The sequence below is a fragment of the Erinaceus europaeus genome, chromosome 2 (genome assembly GCF_950295315.1).
Source record: "Erinaceus europaeus chromosome 2, mEriEur2.1, whole genome shotgun sequence".
NCBI lineage: Eukaryota > Metazoa > Chordata > Mammalia > Eulipotyphla > Erinaceidae > Erinaceus > Erinaceus europaeus.
The window spans coordinates 183913367-183931327 of NC_080163.1; the positions used below are offsets into that span (position 1 = coordinate 183913367).

The 17961-nt window shown below is 48.8% G+C and overlaps 1 protein-coding gene across 4 annotated transcripts; it reads right to left on the bottom strand.

Annotated features, from left to right (window-relative positions):
- Positions 1 to 2998: 2998 nt before the first annotated feature.
- Positions 2999 to 8541, bottom strand: SBSN (suprabasin). Of its 4 annotated transcripts, none has more exons than XM_060185740.1 (5): positions 8108 to 8541; positions 6239 to 6484; positions 4591 to 4653; positions 4397 to 4441; positions 3012 to 3143 (listed from the first exon to the last, which is right to left on the bottom strand). In XM_060185740.1, exons 1-5 carry the CDS (start codon positions 8480 to 8482, stop codon positions 3120 to 3122), a joined length of 753 nt encoding a protein of 250 aa, XP_060041723.1. In that variant the 5' UTR covers positions 8483 to 8541; the 3' UTR covers positions 3012 to 3119. The 4 variants fall into 4 exon arrangements, with proteins under 4 accessions (XP_060041725.1, XP_060041726.1, XP_060041723.1 ...); XM_060185741.1 differs by having other exon boundaries at positions 3018 to 3143; positions 8195 to 8517; XM_060185742.1 differs by lacking the exon at positions 6239 to 6484 and having other exon boundaries at positions 2999 to 3143; positions 8108 to 8538.
- Between the last annotated feature and the right edge of the window lie 9420 nt (positions 8542 to 17961).

A 17961-nucleotide genomic window follows, 5' to 3' on the forward strand; every position in this document is an offset into this window, starting at 1 on the left:
ACCTACAGGGGAGTCCTCTGTCCTTTCCAACAACGAACATCAACAATGGCAATAATAATAACCACAACAAGACTACAGCAACAAGGGCAACAAAAAGGGGGGAAAAATGGCCTCCAGGAGCAGTGGATTCATGGTGTAGGCACCGAGCCCAGCAATAACCCTGGAGGGGAAAAAAAAAAAAGATAAATAGATCTTTTTTTAAAAAAAGTTTTCTGTAGATATGTATTTTACATTTTATTGGGTGCTTCTTTTACCCTTCAGAACCAGCCAAGCTTGGCTTTTCCAGAAACCTCCCAGGACTGATTAAAGTTCTCCAACACACACTGATTACCGTAAGTCTCCTGGACTTTACTTTCAAGAACCCCAACAAAGCCAACAAAGTAAGAAGACACAGGGGCAAATAAAATCAATGAAAGACTTGACTGTGAAATAATGATTCCATAGACTATTCCTCTTCAAAAAGGAACTCCTCTAGCCCATTTGAGACAATGCCCAGCCCAGAGTAGACCCTCAAAAAAACATTTGATATCAATAAATGATCCATTGATTAAAGTGTAGGAAACACATGTCCACAATTTACTTGGGGAGTGCACCCAGGATGCACTGCTAGACAGATGGCTGTGTGCAGAAGGCTTGTGTGCTAAAGCAGGTGTGCTAAACACTGGTGGTTAAGGGCTAGGTAGACAGCATAATGGTTCTGAAAAAAAAGACTTTCATGCCTGTGTCATGGAAGGTCCTAGGTTCAATCCCCTGTAACACCATAAGCCAGAGCTGAGCAGTGCTCTGGTAAAAATAAATAAATAATAGTCATCATTGCAGTAGTAGTAGTAGTAAGCGGTGGTGGTGGTGGTGATGGTGGTCTTGAGCTAGGAGACAGCATGATGGTTATACAAAAGATTTTTAATGCCCAAGGCTCTGAGGTCTCAGGTTCAATCCCCAGCACCACCATAAACCAATGCTCTGGTAAAAAAGAAAAAGATAGTAAATAAATGCTAGTGGTTGAATTTAGGTAATGGATGTGTAGAACTTTGCTGTAAGTCTTTCATCTTTGTGGTGCTTGAAACATTCTTAAGACAAAATATTGCCAGGAAGGAGAAGGAATGTGTGTGAGGAAAATGATGGTTGTCTACAAACAGGGAAAAACACAGCATACAGTGTCAGGAAGTATGCAGGAGCCCCACTCTCAGCTCTCAGCCATGTCACTTCACTCTTATTGCTGTCTTGTTTATTTTTTATACATTTTTTAATATTTATTTATTTTCCCTTTTGTTGCCCTTGTTTGTTTTTTACTGTTGTTGTCATTATTGTTGTTGTTATTCATGTCGTTGTTGTTGGATAGGACAGAGAGAAATGGAGAGAGGAGGGAAAGACAGAGAGGGGGAGAGAAAGACAGATACCTGCAGACCTGCTTCACTGCTTGTGAAGCGACTCCCCTGCAGGTGGGGAGCCAGGGGGGCTCAAACCAAGATCCTTACAGCGGTCCTTCCACTTTGTGCCACGTGCGCTTAACTCACTGTGCTACCACCCGACTCCTTGGTGCCTTATTTATACCTTGTCTCCCAGGCAGCCTGTCTGTCCCCTATAGGCAGACACACTGTCTCTTATCTTTGTGGTTGTTGAGATTTTGGAGCTGGGAGCCATGTGTGAAGGTTTGCCCTGCAGACACCACTACCTCCCTTACTGTAGGAGGAAACTGTGGGGAAGCCACTTCCCTTCCCCTGGGGAAGTCAGGTGCCTCCAGGCACAAGGTTGGGACTGGACTGCAGTTCTCCATGCAATGGAGCTTGTGATGCTGAGACTTTATAGGCATGAGGGAAGAAGGTCAGGCTCCCAGAGTAGATAGACCTGCTGCTTCCTCATGGGTTCCCGGGCACATCTGTGGGCCTCTGTTAGCTCATCTACACAACTTGAGTCATCAGAGGACCTCTGCCAAGGCCTGGGAGGTGGTGTAGTGGTTAAAACACTGGACTAACAAGCATGGGGTCCCAAGTTTGACTCTGATCGTGAATGCCCTCAGAGTGATGGTCCAGTGTTCGTTCTATCTATCTATCTATCTATCTAGCTAGCTAGCTAGCTCTATCTCTCTCATAAATAAATCATTTTTTAAAAAAATTAAATAAATAAAATTGTACTTACAAGGTTTAAATTGTCAGAGTACAGACAGCTCTTCACACAGTCTCTGAGACTCAGCAGTCAGTCAGTTCAGGTTATGGTAGTTGTGGTCATTATACCTCTAGGCTTTCAGATCTGTATTTCCTGCCTTCCATGTCATTGCCAAGGGACCCTCCCTCCTGTCACTGACATACCTGTCTCTAAGCCTCCCAGAGAAAGAACCTTTCATTTGTCTCTCTGTCCCCTCAGTCAAGATCCACTCTGCACTAATGTCAAGCAGGAAAAAACCTCCATGTTTCCAGAATCCCCCTTGTGACCTCAGGCTGCCCACCCCTCCACTCCCAAGCTGTCACCCGGTGGTGGTTCTGGTTTTGCCAGCATCCCCTCCCTGTGTTGCTCTCCCTTATGGGGCAATAACTGTGCCTCTTGCCTAACTGGGAGACTTGGGTGATGTCAGGCATGTGAGCAGCCTGCAGGGAGTCTCGTGGGTCACAGTTGCACAATGAATACAAGTCACCATTGTTATCCCTGTGAACCACGCCTCCTCCAAAAAGGTACTGCACCCTTCAGGCTCCACCTGGATGCCCACCCCCCATCTCTTCCTGGGAGTCTGTGTCCCTACCACTGGCCCCAAGTGGCTGGTGCCTCTCAGGGCCCAGAATGATCTTGGCTCACTAGCCCTGACCCTACATCTGCTAGCTCTGTGGTCTCCAGGGAATCCCATCCTGGGCCTCAGCACCCCCAGCCCTACCCCCAACTCTTTCAGCAGGAAAGGGAGATAAGACAGGCAGGACCCCCACCGTACCCACGATCCTTCCTCAGGGAGCACAGTAATGAAAGAGCACGGTCAAATTTATTCACAGATCTTACCACAGACCCCCCCAAAAAAAAGTACCCCAGATATTTACCACCCACCCACCCCTACCCCACCCCACCCCAGGTCCTCTGTCACTTCAGCTGAAGGAACCACAGCTAAGTCAGTCTGCTCGAAAGTCTGGTGCCTCAGTTCAAGGGATGATGTTGGCGACGCTCTGGAAGAGAGCAGGAGAGAAGGAGTGAACGAGGTGGACATCACCTCTGCCCTTGTGCTCACCCCCTTCCTCAAAGAAATGAGAGGGAGATGGGGAGGGGAAGTTGCTTGTGTTTTATAAAGGGGTCTAGAGGAAAGCAGCACCTTGTTTTAGGGAGAAAAGGAAGTAGGGGCACAGGGTGGGAGTGGAGATCCATTGGAAATGAGAAGCCTGGTCTGTTGTACCTCAGAAGAGGTTCCTCTGCTTCCACATGGTCTAGAAATCAACAAGGGATTTACCCCCCACCATCCTGGTTCAGGGATCTGGGTACTAAACTACTAGTCACACACTCACACTCTGGGAAATTGGTGAGCTCCATGTACAAGGAAGAGCCAGGCCCTGCCCTGAGGCCCAGAGTGAGGACTTGGATGTTGGGTGGGGGACAGGGGGGTGTCAGCATACAGGGAGGGGGATACAGTTGATGGGAGGAAGACAATTATAGAAAGGACAGAGCTGAGGACCAGGTGGTGGTACATTTAGTAGAGCACACCTTACCGTGCACAAGAACCCCAGTTTATGTCCCTTGTCCCCACCAGCAGGGGTGAAGTTTCACAAGCAGTGAAGCAGGTCTTCAAGTCTCTCTCTCTCTCTCTCTCTTTCCCTCCCTCCCTCCATCTCTATCTTCCCCCTTCCATCTCAGTTTCTTTCTGGCTCTATCATATATATATATATATATATATATAGAGAGAGAGAGAGAGAGAGAGAGGGAGAGAGAAAGGAAGGGAGGTCATGCAGTGGACTTTCAAGCATGAGGTCCCAGCAGCACATGTACCTGAGTCATGTTTTGATGCCCTCTCTCTCTCTCTCTCTCTCTCTCTCCCTCTCCCTCTCCCTCTCTCCCAATCACTCTCATCAATAAATAAAATCTAGAAAGAGAAAGAGAAAGAAAGAGGGCCCCAGGTTGCCTCCCACTATGACCACTGCCACCAATATGGCTGCCAGGTTGAAAGAGATATTCACTGAGGGCATCAGAGGACTGATGATATGGGGAGACGGTGGGGCCCTGGAGGGGTCTCCTCCAGCCTGTGCACCCCTCCATCACCTCCTCCAGAAGGGAGTGAGACCAAAGGTGAGAGCAGGGCTCAAAGGAAAGAGCAGAGGAAAATAGGGAAAGCCAGGGCGGGACAAGGCGCGATGAGCAGGGAAGCATCTGTGGGTGAACAGGCAGGGGGAAGAGAGTATGAGCAGGGTGGAAAAGCCTAGTGGACACTCACCTGCCACAGAGCTGAGAAGCTGATGAAGGGCTTGTTGACTGAGGCCTGGAAATCAAGGATGAGAAGGTCAATGGCCACCCTCTGTCCCAGCACCATCTCAGGAGGATGACTAGTGGTCTCTGTCCACCCGCAACACCCCCATCCCTGCTCCTCCCCCCCCTCCACTTCTGGGTCCTGAAAGTTAGGAGACTTACTCCAGATGTTGCTGTGGTGGCGGCCCCTCCATGCTGGCCGGTATAGCCTCCTTGATGGCCGCCCTGTGGACAAAGCGCCCCCCATCATTCCAGCCCCTCAGCCCCAGGGGGAAGGGGTGCTCCCGAGTTCCTTTTCCCAGAGACCTGCTCCCCTTTGGGATGACTGGGACTGGGCTGGGGAGGGGCACAGGTTCACCCCTGCACTCCATTCTGCAGGAGGTGAGATGGACAGCCACAAAGAAAGTCTGCTTGTCCCCTACCAACTAGCCCTCCCCTCTCTTTCATTGCAAATAATGGGGAGCTCTCTGTCACCAATAAGAAGCCTGACCAGAAAGGGAGCTTAAGGATCCACGTGAAGATCAGGACTGTAACTGGATTTCAGCCTTGCCCTCAAACCCACCCCTCTACCCATAAGCTAGCTTGATCCGCAGTACAAATCCAAAACACTTAACTCTCCACAGTGTCTTCCACCCACCCACCTATCCTGCTGTTACCTGGAACCCCTAAGCAAACCTCCCTCCCCGGGCCTCTACTAGAAACCCTGCATTCTAACTGAGCCCACTCCCCCAACACCAGGTCCCCCCATTACCCCCTCCCCACCGCCCACCATCACTGGCTTCCTGCTGGGCAGTCCCTGTGGCCATGGTCTTCAAGACCTGGGCTCCCCATCCTCGTCTGGACAGCATCCCAAAGATTCCTCCTAGGGACTTGGAGAGTGGGGAGCTGGGGTGAGCAGGAGTCAGCCCTGACCCCCAACTTGGTGCCTGCTCTGCTGTGACCATTTGCCCAACCTGGCTTCTGGCACCTGCTCCTGCCGTACAAACCAGGATGGAGCTCCTTCAGAAAGGGCGGAGAAAAAGCAGACAGGGGGCCAGGCAGTGGAGTACCTGGTTAAACATTCACATTACTAAGTGTGAGGAACCAGGTTCAAGCCCCTGGTCCCCACCTGCAGCCTCACGAGTGGTGAAGCAGGGCTACAGGTGTCTTTCTGTCTCTCTCCCTCTCTATCTCCCCCACCCTTCTCAATTTCTCCCTGTCTCTCTCTTCTCTCTCTTCTCTCTCTGTCGTGTGTGTGTGTGTGTGTGTGTGTGTGTGTGTGTGTGTGTGTGTGTGTGTGTGTGTGTGATAAATCAGACAAGCTGTGTGCTGGCATGGGGGAGCAGGGCAACTCCTCTGGGACCTCACTGCATCCTCCCTACCTTATCTGAGCATCAGGGTGTTGGCCTCCTCCCCCCACTACCTCACTGACTTGCTATGAAGACTGGCCTGAGGGTGATCTCCCAGCTAGTCCTCACAGGAGCTTTCTCAACAAGCAACACTCAACACTCACTCTCATGGACACCGTGATAGGATTTGGCCTAGGTAGCTATCCTGCTCCTTCCTCCCCAAGAACATGGCTCTCCAGGACGGGACTAGGTCCCCCACACACTGTGTGGGCTTCAGGGTTTTGGGGATAAGAGTTTAATCTACCAGCAGATTTCAGATTCTTTGTAAGAAGCCAGAGGGGAAGGAGGACATGGTTGCACAGCTGCCCAAGCTTCCAATATGGAATGAAGGCCCCACTCAGACTTCCACAAACATCCCCAGGGCTTAACCTCTCCCTCCCCCAGGGCCCCTTTGCCCCCTCTCCCAGCCTTTGTTCACCTACATTCAGCAGCTGGTTGGCATCCTTGCCGGCTTGGTGGACCCCATTATGAACATTCTGCTGCAACCTGTCGGCCTCCTTCCCGGCCTGGCCAGCAGCCTGGTGGACACCTTGGCCAAGTTTCTCTGCTTCCTTTCCGGCCTGGCCAGCAGCATGGTTGAGCCCTTGGCCAAGTTTCTCTGCCTCCTTCCCGGCCTGGTTGACCCCATCATGGAACCCTTGGGCCACTTTGTCTGCTTCCTTTCCGGCCTGTTCAACAGCATGGTGAACCCCCTGGCCAAACTGCTCCACCTTCTTCCCAGCCTGGTTAACTCCATGATAGAACCCCTGGGCCACTTTAACCCCCTCCTTCCCAGCCTGCCCAGCAGCTTGGTGGACACCCTGACCCAACTTCTCTGCCTCCTTCCCAGGCTGGCTGACCCCAGCATGGAACCCTTGGGCTATTCTGTCCCCCTCCTTCCCAGCCTGCCCCATGGCATGATGAACATCTGAACCAAACCACCCTGCCTCTTTCCCAGCCTGGCTGACTCCATGATGGAGCCCCTGGGCCACTTTGTCCCCTTCCTTCCCAGCCTGCCCAACAGCTTGGTGGACTCCCTGACCCAGTTTCTCTGCCTCCTTCCAGGCCTCACTAGTCCCATGGTAGACCCCCTGGCCAAACTTCTCTGCCTCCTTCCCAGCCTGATTGACCCCAGGATGGAACCCTTGGGCTATTCTGTTCCCCTCTTTCCCAGACTGGTTAGTTCCATGTTGGATCCCCTGACCTAAATTCTCTGCCGCCTCCCCAAAATTCTCTGCTGCCTCCCCAGCCTGGCTAAGTCCATGATGGTTCCCCTGACCCAACTTCCCTTCCTCCTTTCCAGCTTGATTACCATGTTGGATCCCCTGACCTAACTTCTGTGCTGCACCCCCCAAATTCTCTGCCACCTCCCCAGCCTGGCTATCTCCATGATGGTTCCCCTGACCCAACTTCCCTTCCTCCTTCCCAGCTTGATTACCATGATGGATCCCCTGACCTAACTTCTGTGCTGCATTCCCCAAATTCTCTGCTGCCTCCCCAGCCTGATGAAGTCCATGATGGTTCCCCTGACCCAACTTCCCTGCCTCCTTTCCAGCCTGGTTGACCCCAGCATGGAACCCTTGGATTATTCTGTCCCCCTCCTTCCCAGTCTGTCCCGCAGAGTACTGAACTTCTGGGCTAAAATGTTCCACCTCCTCCCAAGCCTGGTTGCCTCCATGATGGAGTCCTCCAAATATTTTACCTCCCTCCTTTCCAGTCTGCCCAAAGGCATGGTGGATCCCATGACCTAACTTATCTGCTTCCTTCCCAGCCTGCCCAATGCCATGGTGGATCCCATGACCTAACTTATCTGCTTCCTTCCCAGCCTGCCCAATGCCATGGTGGATCCCCTGGCCAAGTCTCCCTGCCTCCTTCCCAGCCTGCCCAATGCCATGGTGGATCCCATGACCTAACTTATCTGCTTCCTTCCCAGCCTGCCCAATTCCATGGTGGATCCCCTGGCCAAGTCTCCCTGCCTCATTCCCAGCCTGCCCAATGCCATGGTGGATCCCCTGGCCAAGTCTCCCTGCCTCATTCCCAGCCTGCCCAATGCCATGGTGGATCCCCTGGCCAAATCTCCCTGCCTCATTCCCAGCCTGCCCAATGCTATGGTGGATCCCATGACCTAATTTTTCTGCCTCCTTTCCAGCCTGCCCAATGCCATGGTGGATCCCATGACCTAATTTTTCTGCCTCCTTTCCAGCCTGCCCAATACTATGGTGGATCCCCTGGCCCAACCTCCCTGCCTCATTTCCTGCCTGATTGACCCCATGATGGACCCCCTGAATCACTTTGTCTGCCTCCTTCCCAACCTGTCCAGCAGCGTTGTTGACCCCATGGGCAAACTTCTCTGCTTCCTTTCCTGCTTGTCCAACGCCATTATTGATCCCATGGGCTACCTTGTCCAAGCCGTGGTTGAGCCCCTGGATGCCCTTGTCCAGATCCTTGCCAGCCTGGCTCCCCGTGTTGCCAAGTCCATTAAACACTTTCTCCACCTCTCGCCCAGCTTGAGTGATTCCGTTGTTAATGCCTTCCAGGGCCTTGCCCACTTCTCTCTCTGCACTGGTCAGCCCTCGGTTGATACCTTCAATGACCTTCTCAAGAGGGTCTTCCTTGGCTGCCCATCCCGGCAGGGCCCCCAATAGCAGCAGAAGGGAGCAGAAGCTAAACACACTGGCAAGATGCATATTGTTGGAAAGGTGGGAAGGATGCAGAGAGGAGCCAGGGCCGTAGAGCTGCTATTTATTCTCTGCCCCCTCCCTCCCTCTTCTCCACCCCTCATGACTCAATTGCCTCTGTGAGGCACTGACTTGGTCCCCAGTCAAGGAGGTGTTTCCCAGGGAGATTTGAGGTTGAGCAACATAGAGGAGGAGGAAGAGAGAGTGAGTCACTCACGGAGAGGACTCACATGGCATCTGCACTCCTTCCCAGTTCAGGGACCTCCACCCCAGAGCCCAGATGTCTGCCCTTCCAGTCACCTCCCCATTTCATTCCTCACCCACCATTCAGGCATCCTCTCTCCCAACCTCACCTTCAGTTGCCTGCCATGCCTGGGACCCAGGCCTGTTTCTTCAGCATGTTTACTCTCAGATCTGAGGGCCCAGCTACCCCAACAATGAGCATCAGGGGAGAAGGGAGACTCCTGGGGAGTTGAACTTCATCAGAAATTTTTTTTTTTTGGGGGGGGGGTTGCCTCCAGGGTTATTGCTGGAGCTTGGTGTCTGCTCTATGAATCCACTGCTCCTGGAGGCCATTTTCCCTATTTTGTTGCCCTTGTGGTTGTTATTGTTATTGTTGCCATTGTTGTTGGATAGGACAGAGAGAAATCAAGAGAGGGGGGAAGACAGAGGGAGAGAGAAAGAAAGACACCTGCAGACCTGCTTCACCACCCATGAAATGACCACCCTGCAGGTGGGAGGCCGGGGACACGAACCAGGATCCTTACACCAGTCCTTGAGCTTTGAGCCAAGAACTTATTCTTAACCCCTCCCTGGTATACACACACACACACACACACACAGTGCTCCAGGGTCTTTTCCCTCAAAGCATGCTAAGTCCACACCTGCCTCATGGCCTTTGCATTTAATCTTCCCTCCACCAGAAATGAAGAATTCAGAGCTTCATGTGGCCAGTTCATTCTGTCCTTAGCATGCGTGTCACCCTTCTGCCATATTATTATTATTATTATTATTATTACTATTACTATTACTATTACTATTACTATTACTATTACTATTACTATTACTATTACTATTACTATTATAGACAGGGAGAAATTGAAAGGGGAGTGTTGTTGAGGTGGTCTGGTGTCGGGCTGCACCGCGGAGAAGAGAGCGGACATCCAGAGCAAAGGGGTACACAAATCTTTATTATAGGATGGGGGGGTTGGTTCAGACCACGTGGAGCCAGCCAGCAATGGCCGACCACGGGGGGAGAGCAGGGAGCGAGACCTCAGAGAAAGAGATCTGAGAGCCCAGAGAGGGGGGAGGGGTGAGGGGGCTTTTTATTGGGCGACAACCAGAGGTGACGTGTAGGGCCAGGATTGGTTGAAGGGGGCAATGCTAGGGTTTCGCGCGGTGTAGTAAAACCTGGGGACGGAGACTGCATCAGAATAACTCCTCAGCAACAGAGGAGGGAGAGAGAAAGAGAGACACCTGCAGCACTGCTTCATAGCTCATGAAGCTGTCTCCCTGCAGGTAGGGAGTGGAGACTTGAACCTGGGTCCTTGTGAACTGTAATGTGTGCACTCAACTGAATGTACCATCACATGGTCCCTTTCTACTCTGTCATATCATCCTTTTAGTTTTATAGCCCTTACTATGATTCAAAATTTTCTTTTTCTTTCTTCTTTTTTTCTGTTAACTCTGTTTCATCTACCAGATTATAAATTTTCAGAGGACAGGGCCTTTGTCTGTGTGAGTCATTGCTGTGGCCCCAGTTTCTAGAATGTTGCCTGGGGTTTGGAAAGATGTACAAGTTGAACAAGTGTACAAGTTTGAAGAGACCAAGGGAAGAAGGGTCCAGACCTGAGTCTCACAGAGGCCCTCTCATGGGGGTGGGGAGTTAAAGGGAGGGGACTGGGGGATGGGCCCCCAGAACATCCCAGGGTCCCCTGGAGGACCTTGCAGATTCTGAAGCCAGGATGTCATTCTGACACAGAGACCTGGCCTCCTGCCTCCCAGCCCTTGGGCGAGGGCAGGGGGCTGATTGCCATGAGCTGGTAACAGGACGCAGTGGCTCCTGAAAAGCCGGTTGAGGTAGCACTGGGAGGGGCCAAAGACCGAGGGTGACAGGAGAGCAGCAGCCAGAACCTGGGCTAAGGGCCAAGAACTCATCCTCGCTGCCTTCCGTCCCCCACCCGGGGGCCTTCCACATCCCAGCCTGCACTTAGCAGCATAGGCTTGAGGGACAGCAGCCCCAAGTGTGGACTGGGCTTTGCCAGGGGGCTGCAGGAGGCAGGACAGGGAGTGGCCAACAGGCCTGTGGATGCCTAGTGACCTGGAGCTAGTTTAGCGGGAGCCCCGGACCAGAAGAGCAAGAGCCAGTGGGTGGATACAGTTGGGCATCGGAGTGAGAGATACTTAAGTTTTGGTGCCAGTGGGAAGAATCTGAGAGAGGAGGTGGAGGTGGGCAGGCCAGGTGGGAAGGAATGTGCAGGGTGTGCGCTAGCGGAGGTAGTCGAGGTATGTGTGTGGGTGCCCGGGGCGAGGTGAGAATCGGCACGTGTCTGCAGGCTTCTCTCCAACCAGGGCAGCCAAGCCCACTCCCCTCAGAGGACTCAGGGTCTCACCCCCCCCAGCCCCCAAGATCCTGGACACTGGGTTCCACCCTGGACCAGACACCCCAGAGCTTCTCCCTAAGCGAGGGTGAATAATGGTGCCACCACTCCAAGCTGGAGCTCATCAAGTCTGTTTCCCAGTTTCATGCTCCAGGAACAAAGCCAAAACCCTGGGCAACCTCATATGTGGTTTTCTATCCCTGTCCAGGGCCCAAGTGAGGGCATTTCCCAGACAGGAAGATGGGTGGATGGGAAGTGCTGAGAGGTGTCAAGACACAGAGTCCAAATCCACCAAGACATTGAGAGGAGAAGTTTCTCCCTTAGAAACATGCTCCCTCTTGGGTTTCTCTCTCTCTCTCTCTCTCTCTCTCTCTCTCTCTCTCTCTCTCTCTCTCTCCCCCCCCTATCCTACCACCTCCAGTTGGTCCCAGTCCCTCTCCTGGGTGATCTAGTCCCCAGCTGCCACCATTCCATTCAGGGCTTTGGCATCTGTCACCATCTGTGAGGTTGGCCTGGGACTGTCTTCCTTTGCCATCCTCTGCTGCTTTTGCTAATGTGGTAACTGCTTTTCTTTTTCTTTTAAAAATGTATTCCTTTAAATTTACTGGATAGAGGCAGAGAAAGTGAAAGGTACGAGAGAGAGAGAGAGACCTGCAGCCCTGCTTCATCACTCATGAAGCTTCCTTCCTGCAGGTGGGGGCCAGGGGCTTGAATCTGGATCCTTGCACACTAATGTGTGACCTTAACCAGGTGTGCCACCATCTAGCCCCCCCTTTTTAATTTTCTTAATTGCCACCAGGGTTATCTCTGGGGCTTGGTGCCTGCACATCAAATCCATCACTCCCAATGGCCATTTTTTCTTTTTCTTTATTTTTTCTTTATTTTGTTATTTGTTTTATTTGGCAAGACAGAAATTGAGAGGGGGGATATAGAGAAAGAATGAAAGACATAAACCTGCAGCACTGCTTCACCACTTGTGATGATTCCCTCCTGCAGGTGGGGATCTAGGGCTTGAACCTGGGTCCTGTGCATGATAACATGTGAGCTCAACCAGATGCACCATGATCCAGCCCTTAGCACTGGTTATCTATATTGAGTCTGGAAGGCTTACCAGTAGTCCAGCCATCATGCCCCACCCTTCTCGCCAAAGCACTCCTGAGAAAGCAGCAAGTGCCGTTAAGTACACAGTATATACTTGTCAGTTCCAGGGTCTGGAAGCCTGTGCCCTGCCCAGAGCTTCTGTGCACAGCAGTAGCAGTCAGGCATCCCAGTTTGGCTTGGGATCTGCCACTGACCCTCAAGAATAGCAAATATTTGTTCTCAATCCTTCCACACATCTTCCCGTAAAATCATATGGGCGGTAGTGCAGCGGGTTAAGCGCACATGGCGCAAAGCGCAAGGACTGGAGTAAGGATCCCGGTTCGAGCCCCCAGCTCCCCACCTGCAGGGGAGTCACTTCACAGGCAGTGAAGCAGGTTTGCAAGTGTCAATCTTTCTCTCCCCATCTCTGTCTTCCCCTCCTCTCTCCAGTTCTCTCTGTCCTATCCAATGACGATGACATTAATAACTACAACAATAAAACAAGGGCAACAAAAGGAAAAATAAATAAATAAGTAAATATTTTAAAAATATATATATATATGGACCTGAAGATCTTTGGAAGACTACATATGACTCCTTTTGTCACTTCCCTTGTTACCTCTTTGGTTCCAGCTTTGGTCCTTGATCTGTCCATGTTTAAGCTGTGTCAGACCATTTTTATTTCCCCAGAGTCTCAGAAAGAGACATTAAAAAAAATCCAGGGTGCAGGATGGTAGTGCAGTGTAGTGCAGTGGGTTAAGTGCACATGGCGCAAAACGCAAGGACCTGCTTAAGGATCCTGGTTCAAGTCCCCAGCTCCCCACATGCAAAGTGTTGCTTCACAAGCGGTGAAGCAGGTCTGCAGGTATCTATCTTTCTCTCCCTCCTCTGTCTTCCCCTCCTCTCTCAATTTCTCTCTGTCCTATCCAACAACAACAACATCAGGAATAATAATAACTATAAAAATAAAACAAGGGCAACAAAAGGGAATAAATAAACAAATATTTTTTAAAAAATTTAAATCCAAGGACAATATTAAATCAGTCAGCCTGAGTGGCTTTCAAAGGGTGAATGGTTATACATATCCAGGTAATGGTTTCTGTTATAAAGGATTTGTATTGTTTTTCTTTTTCAAACTTTTGTTTAATAACATGAGAGAGAAGGAGAGATACCTGTAGCGCTGCTCTACCACTTGTGAAGCTGCCCCTGCAGGTGGGGAAAGGGGGCTTGAAGCCTGGTCCTTGCACATGACAACCTGTGTGCTTTACTGGGTGTGTCACAGCCTAGCCCCCACTGGGAATTACCTTCTACTACTAGTGCCATTCATGAGAGTCCCCGGACCCTCAGATACTCTTCTCTGATCACCACTTGCCACCACAGGTGGTGTTGAGTCCATTTCCAGTTTAGATGTCCTCCTTGCTTCCCTAACTACCCCCCCCCACTTTCCCAGATGCTGAGTTTCACCCAAAGAAGTGAACAAATCACAAAGCCAGTGAAGAATTCACCCTCTGGTCAGTTCACTAATCTAAAGAGGAAGAAGACAACTTCAGCAGATTTTCTAGCAAAATAGTGCACAGGAGACTGGTGGAAGACCCTTGTTTCTCTCCTGGTCTCTGTCTGCTATCTACAAGTCCTGAGCATCTCCGCCTGCCCTGCCTTAGCCTCAGGACCATCTAGACAGAGGACAGGCTCACAGCTGCTACTGTGCCAGAGCAACAAAATGTGATGCTGGGACCCTTTCCCAGGGTTCATAAATACATGTAATAGATATAAAAGGAGCCCACTCTGCTTCAGCCCAGACTCCATCTTCCAGGATCCAGAACTTCAAAAGCAAAGGGTGTCTAGCCATTCGCTACAAACATATGATTGTGGAAACAAATGTTTATGACTTTTTATGACCAGTGGAGTAGCTGTTATAAAAAGGAAGCATTGACAAAACCACGGGATAAAAGGGGTACAACTCCACACAATTCCCACCACCAGAACTCCGTATCCCATCCCCTCCCCTGATAGTTTTCCTATTCTTTAACCCTCTGGGAGTATGAACCCAAGGTAATTGTGGGATGCAGAAGGTGAAAGGTCTGGCTTCTGTAATTGCTTCCCCACTGAACATGGGCATTGACAGGTCGATCCATACTCCCAGCCTGTCTCTCTCTTTCCCTAGTATGGTAGGACTCTGGGGAAGCAGGGCTCCAGGACACATTGGTGGGGTTTTTTGCCTAGGAAAGTCCGGTTGGCATCATGGTAGCATCTGGAACCTGGTGGCTGAAAAGAGAGTTAACATACAAAGCCAAAAAAACTGTTGGCTAATCATGAGCCTAAAGGCTGGAATAGTGCAGACGATGAGTTGGGGGGTCCTCCATTTTGTAGATAGTTGGTAGGCATATTTTAGTGATATTCCAAAGGGCCTGTGTCTATACTAGTTGTATGTTTTTTTTTTCCCTGAGCCTGAAATCTGATATGCAGGTAAGGTAGATCCAAGTTATTGTCTGAGAAGATGATGTCATGGCTGGAAAAGGAACAGAAAACTGGATCAGGGAAGAGAGTAGCTCCCTAATATGGGAAAGGGGGATAAATATTGCTGACTGTAAACCCCATCGATTGGATTTGGTCTAGGGCCCATATTCAGCTTAGGAGCATATGTGACCTCTGTAACTCTGTAGATCTGAGCTGCATATTTTTTAACTTTTATAGATTTTTTTTTTTTGCCTCCAGAGTTGTCTCTGGGGATTGGTGCCAGCACTGCGAATCCACTGCTCCTGGAGGCTACTTTTCCCATTTTGTTGCCCTTGTTGTGGCTATTATTGTTATAGTTGTTATTGTTGTTGGATAAGACAGAGAGAAATGGAGAGAGGAGGGGAAGGCAGAGAAGAGGAGAGAAAGACAGACACCTGCAGACCTGCTTCACGGCTTGTGAAACGACACCCCTGCAGGTGGGAAGCTGGGGGCTCATACCGGGATCCCTAAGCAGGTCCTTCCACTTTGCACCGCCACCAGTGCTTAACCTGCTGCACTACCACTCAGCCCCCACTTTTACAGATTTTTAAAACTATGATCCTATATGTGTCTTGAGGTTTCTATGGTAAGTTTTACAGCAAACAGTTATTTTTTCACTCACTTTTTTGTCACCAGGGTTATTACTGGGGCTAGATGCCTGAATGACGCCACCTTCCAGCAGCCTTTTTTCTTTCTTTCTTTCTTTCTTTCTTTCTTTCTTTCTTTCTTTCTTTCTTTCTTTCTTTTTTTGTATAGAGGCGAGAGAGAGAGAGAGAGAGAGATGAGAGACTTCTTCAATACAGCTTCATCACTTATGAAGCTTATCTCTGCAGTTGGGGACCAGGGCCTTGAACTCAAATCTTTGTATATGGCAACATGAAAACTCTACCACGTGAGCAACCACCTTGGCCCCAGTATTATAAACTTTTTATTGTCATCGAAATACATAAATATCCTAGTAATTCTCTTATTCTTCTGCTTCCTTTGACTCCAGCATACACCAAAAAGAACTCCTTACATTCTTTGTTTTATCATTATTAGATAACAAAAGTATTTTTGCTAGTGTGAAAAACAAAGGTAAGTTGTGTCTAGCATTTATTACTTTTTTAAGTTTTCTTTTTATTTCTTTATTGGGGAATTAATGTTTTGCATTCAACAGTAAATACAATAGTTTCTACATGCATAACATTCCACAGTTTCCCATATAACAATACAGCCCCCACTAGGTCCTCTGTCATCCTTCTTGGACCTGTATTCTCCCACCCACCCCCACCCCAGAGTCTTTTACTTTGGTGCGATACGCCAATTCCATTTCAGGTTCTACTTGTGTTTTCTGATCTTATTTTTCAACTTCTGCCTGAGAGTGAGATCATCCCATATTCATCCTTCTGTTTCTGACTTATTTCACTTAACATGAATTTTTCAAGGTCCATCCAAGATTGGCTGAAAACGGTGAAGTCACCATTTTGTTTTGTTTTGTTTTATTATTTTTTTAAATTTATTTCTTTATTGGGGAATTAATGTTTAACATTCAACAGTAAATACAATAGTTTGTACATGCATAACATTCCCCAGTTTCCCATTTAACAATACAACCCCCACTATGTCATTTATCATCCTTCATGGACCTGTATTCTCCCCACCCACCCACCCCAGAGTCTTTTACTTTGGTGCGATACGCCAATTCCATTTCAGGTTCTACTTGTGTTTTCTTTTCTGATCTTGTTTTTCAACTTCTGCCTGAGAGTGAGATCATCCCATATTCATCCTTCTGTTTCTGACTTATTTCACTCAACATGATTTTTTCAAGGTCCATCCAAGATTGGCTGAAAACGGTGAAGTCACCATTTTTTATAGCTGAGTAATATATATACCACAACTTGCTCAGCCACTCATCTGTTGTTGGACACCTGGGTTGCTTCCAGGTTTTGGCTATTACAACTTGTGCTGCCGAGAACATATGTGTACATAGATCTTTTTGGATGGATGTGTTGGGTTCCTTAGGATATATCCCCAAGAGATGAATTGCAGGATCATAGGGTAGGTCCATTTCCAGCCTTCTGAGAGTTCTCCAGACTGTTCTCCACAGAGGTTGGACCAATTGACATTCCTACCAGCAGTGCAGGAGGGTTCCTTTGACCCCACACCCTCTCCAGCATTTGCTGCTGTTACCTTTTCTGATGTATGACATTCTCACAGGAGTGAAGTGGTATCTCATTGTTGTCTTTATTTGCATTTCTCTGACAATCAGAGACTTGGAGCATTTTTTCATGTGTGTGTCGGCCTTTTGGATCTCTTCTGTGGTGAATATTCTGTCCATGTCCTCCCCCCATTTTTGGATGGGGTTATTTGTTGTCTTGTTGTTGAGTTTGGCAAGCTCTTTATATATGTTGGTTATTAAACTCTTATCTGATGTATGGCATGTAAAGATCTTCTCCCATTCTATGAGGGGTCTCTTGGTTTGGGTAGTGGTTTCTTTTGCTCTGAAGAAGCTTTTTAATTTGATGTAGTCCCATAGGTTTATACTTGCCTTAGTCTTCTTTGTAATTGGATTCGTTTCATTGAAGATGTCTTTAAAATGTATGCGGAAAAGAGTTCTGCCAATATTTTCCTCTAAGTATCTAATAGTTTGTGGTCTATCATCCAAGTCCTTGATCCACTTGGAATTTACTTTTGTATTTGGTGAAATACAGTGGTTCAGTTTCATTCTTCTGCATGTTTCAACCCATTGTTTCCAACACCATTTATTGAAGAGACTTTGCTTTCCCCATTTAATAGTCTGGGCCCCTTTGTCAAAGATTAGATGTCCATAGGTGTGGGAAGTTTTTTTTATATTTAATTATCTATTTATTTTTCTTTTTGTTGCCCTTGTTTTTTTATTGTTGTTGCAGTTATTATTGTTGTTATTGATGTCATCACTGTTAGATAGGACAGAAAGAAATGGAGAGAGGAGGGGAAGATAGAGAGGGGGAGAGAAAGATAGACACTTGCAGATCTGCTTCACCACCTGTGAAGCGACCACCCTGCAGGTGGGGAGCTGGGGGCTCGAACCAGGATCCTTGAGCTTTGTGCCATGTGCGCTTAACACGCTGTGTTACCACCCGACTCCCTATCATTTCTTATTACTATAAAGTTGTCCAAAATTGTTTCTTATATAGTTCCTGGATTGATTTGTGTGCTCTTCTCTCCCCTTTGTCACCGATGGTAAAGTACCCCCCCTCCTGATTTGTTTGATTAGTCTGTTTTTTTACATTTCTTTTTTTTATAGATAGATATATCTTTAGCTACAGATATCAAGTATTTTTGGACTAT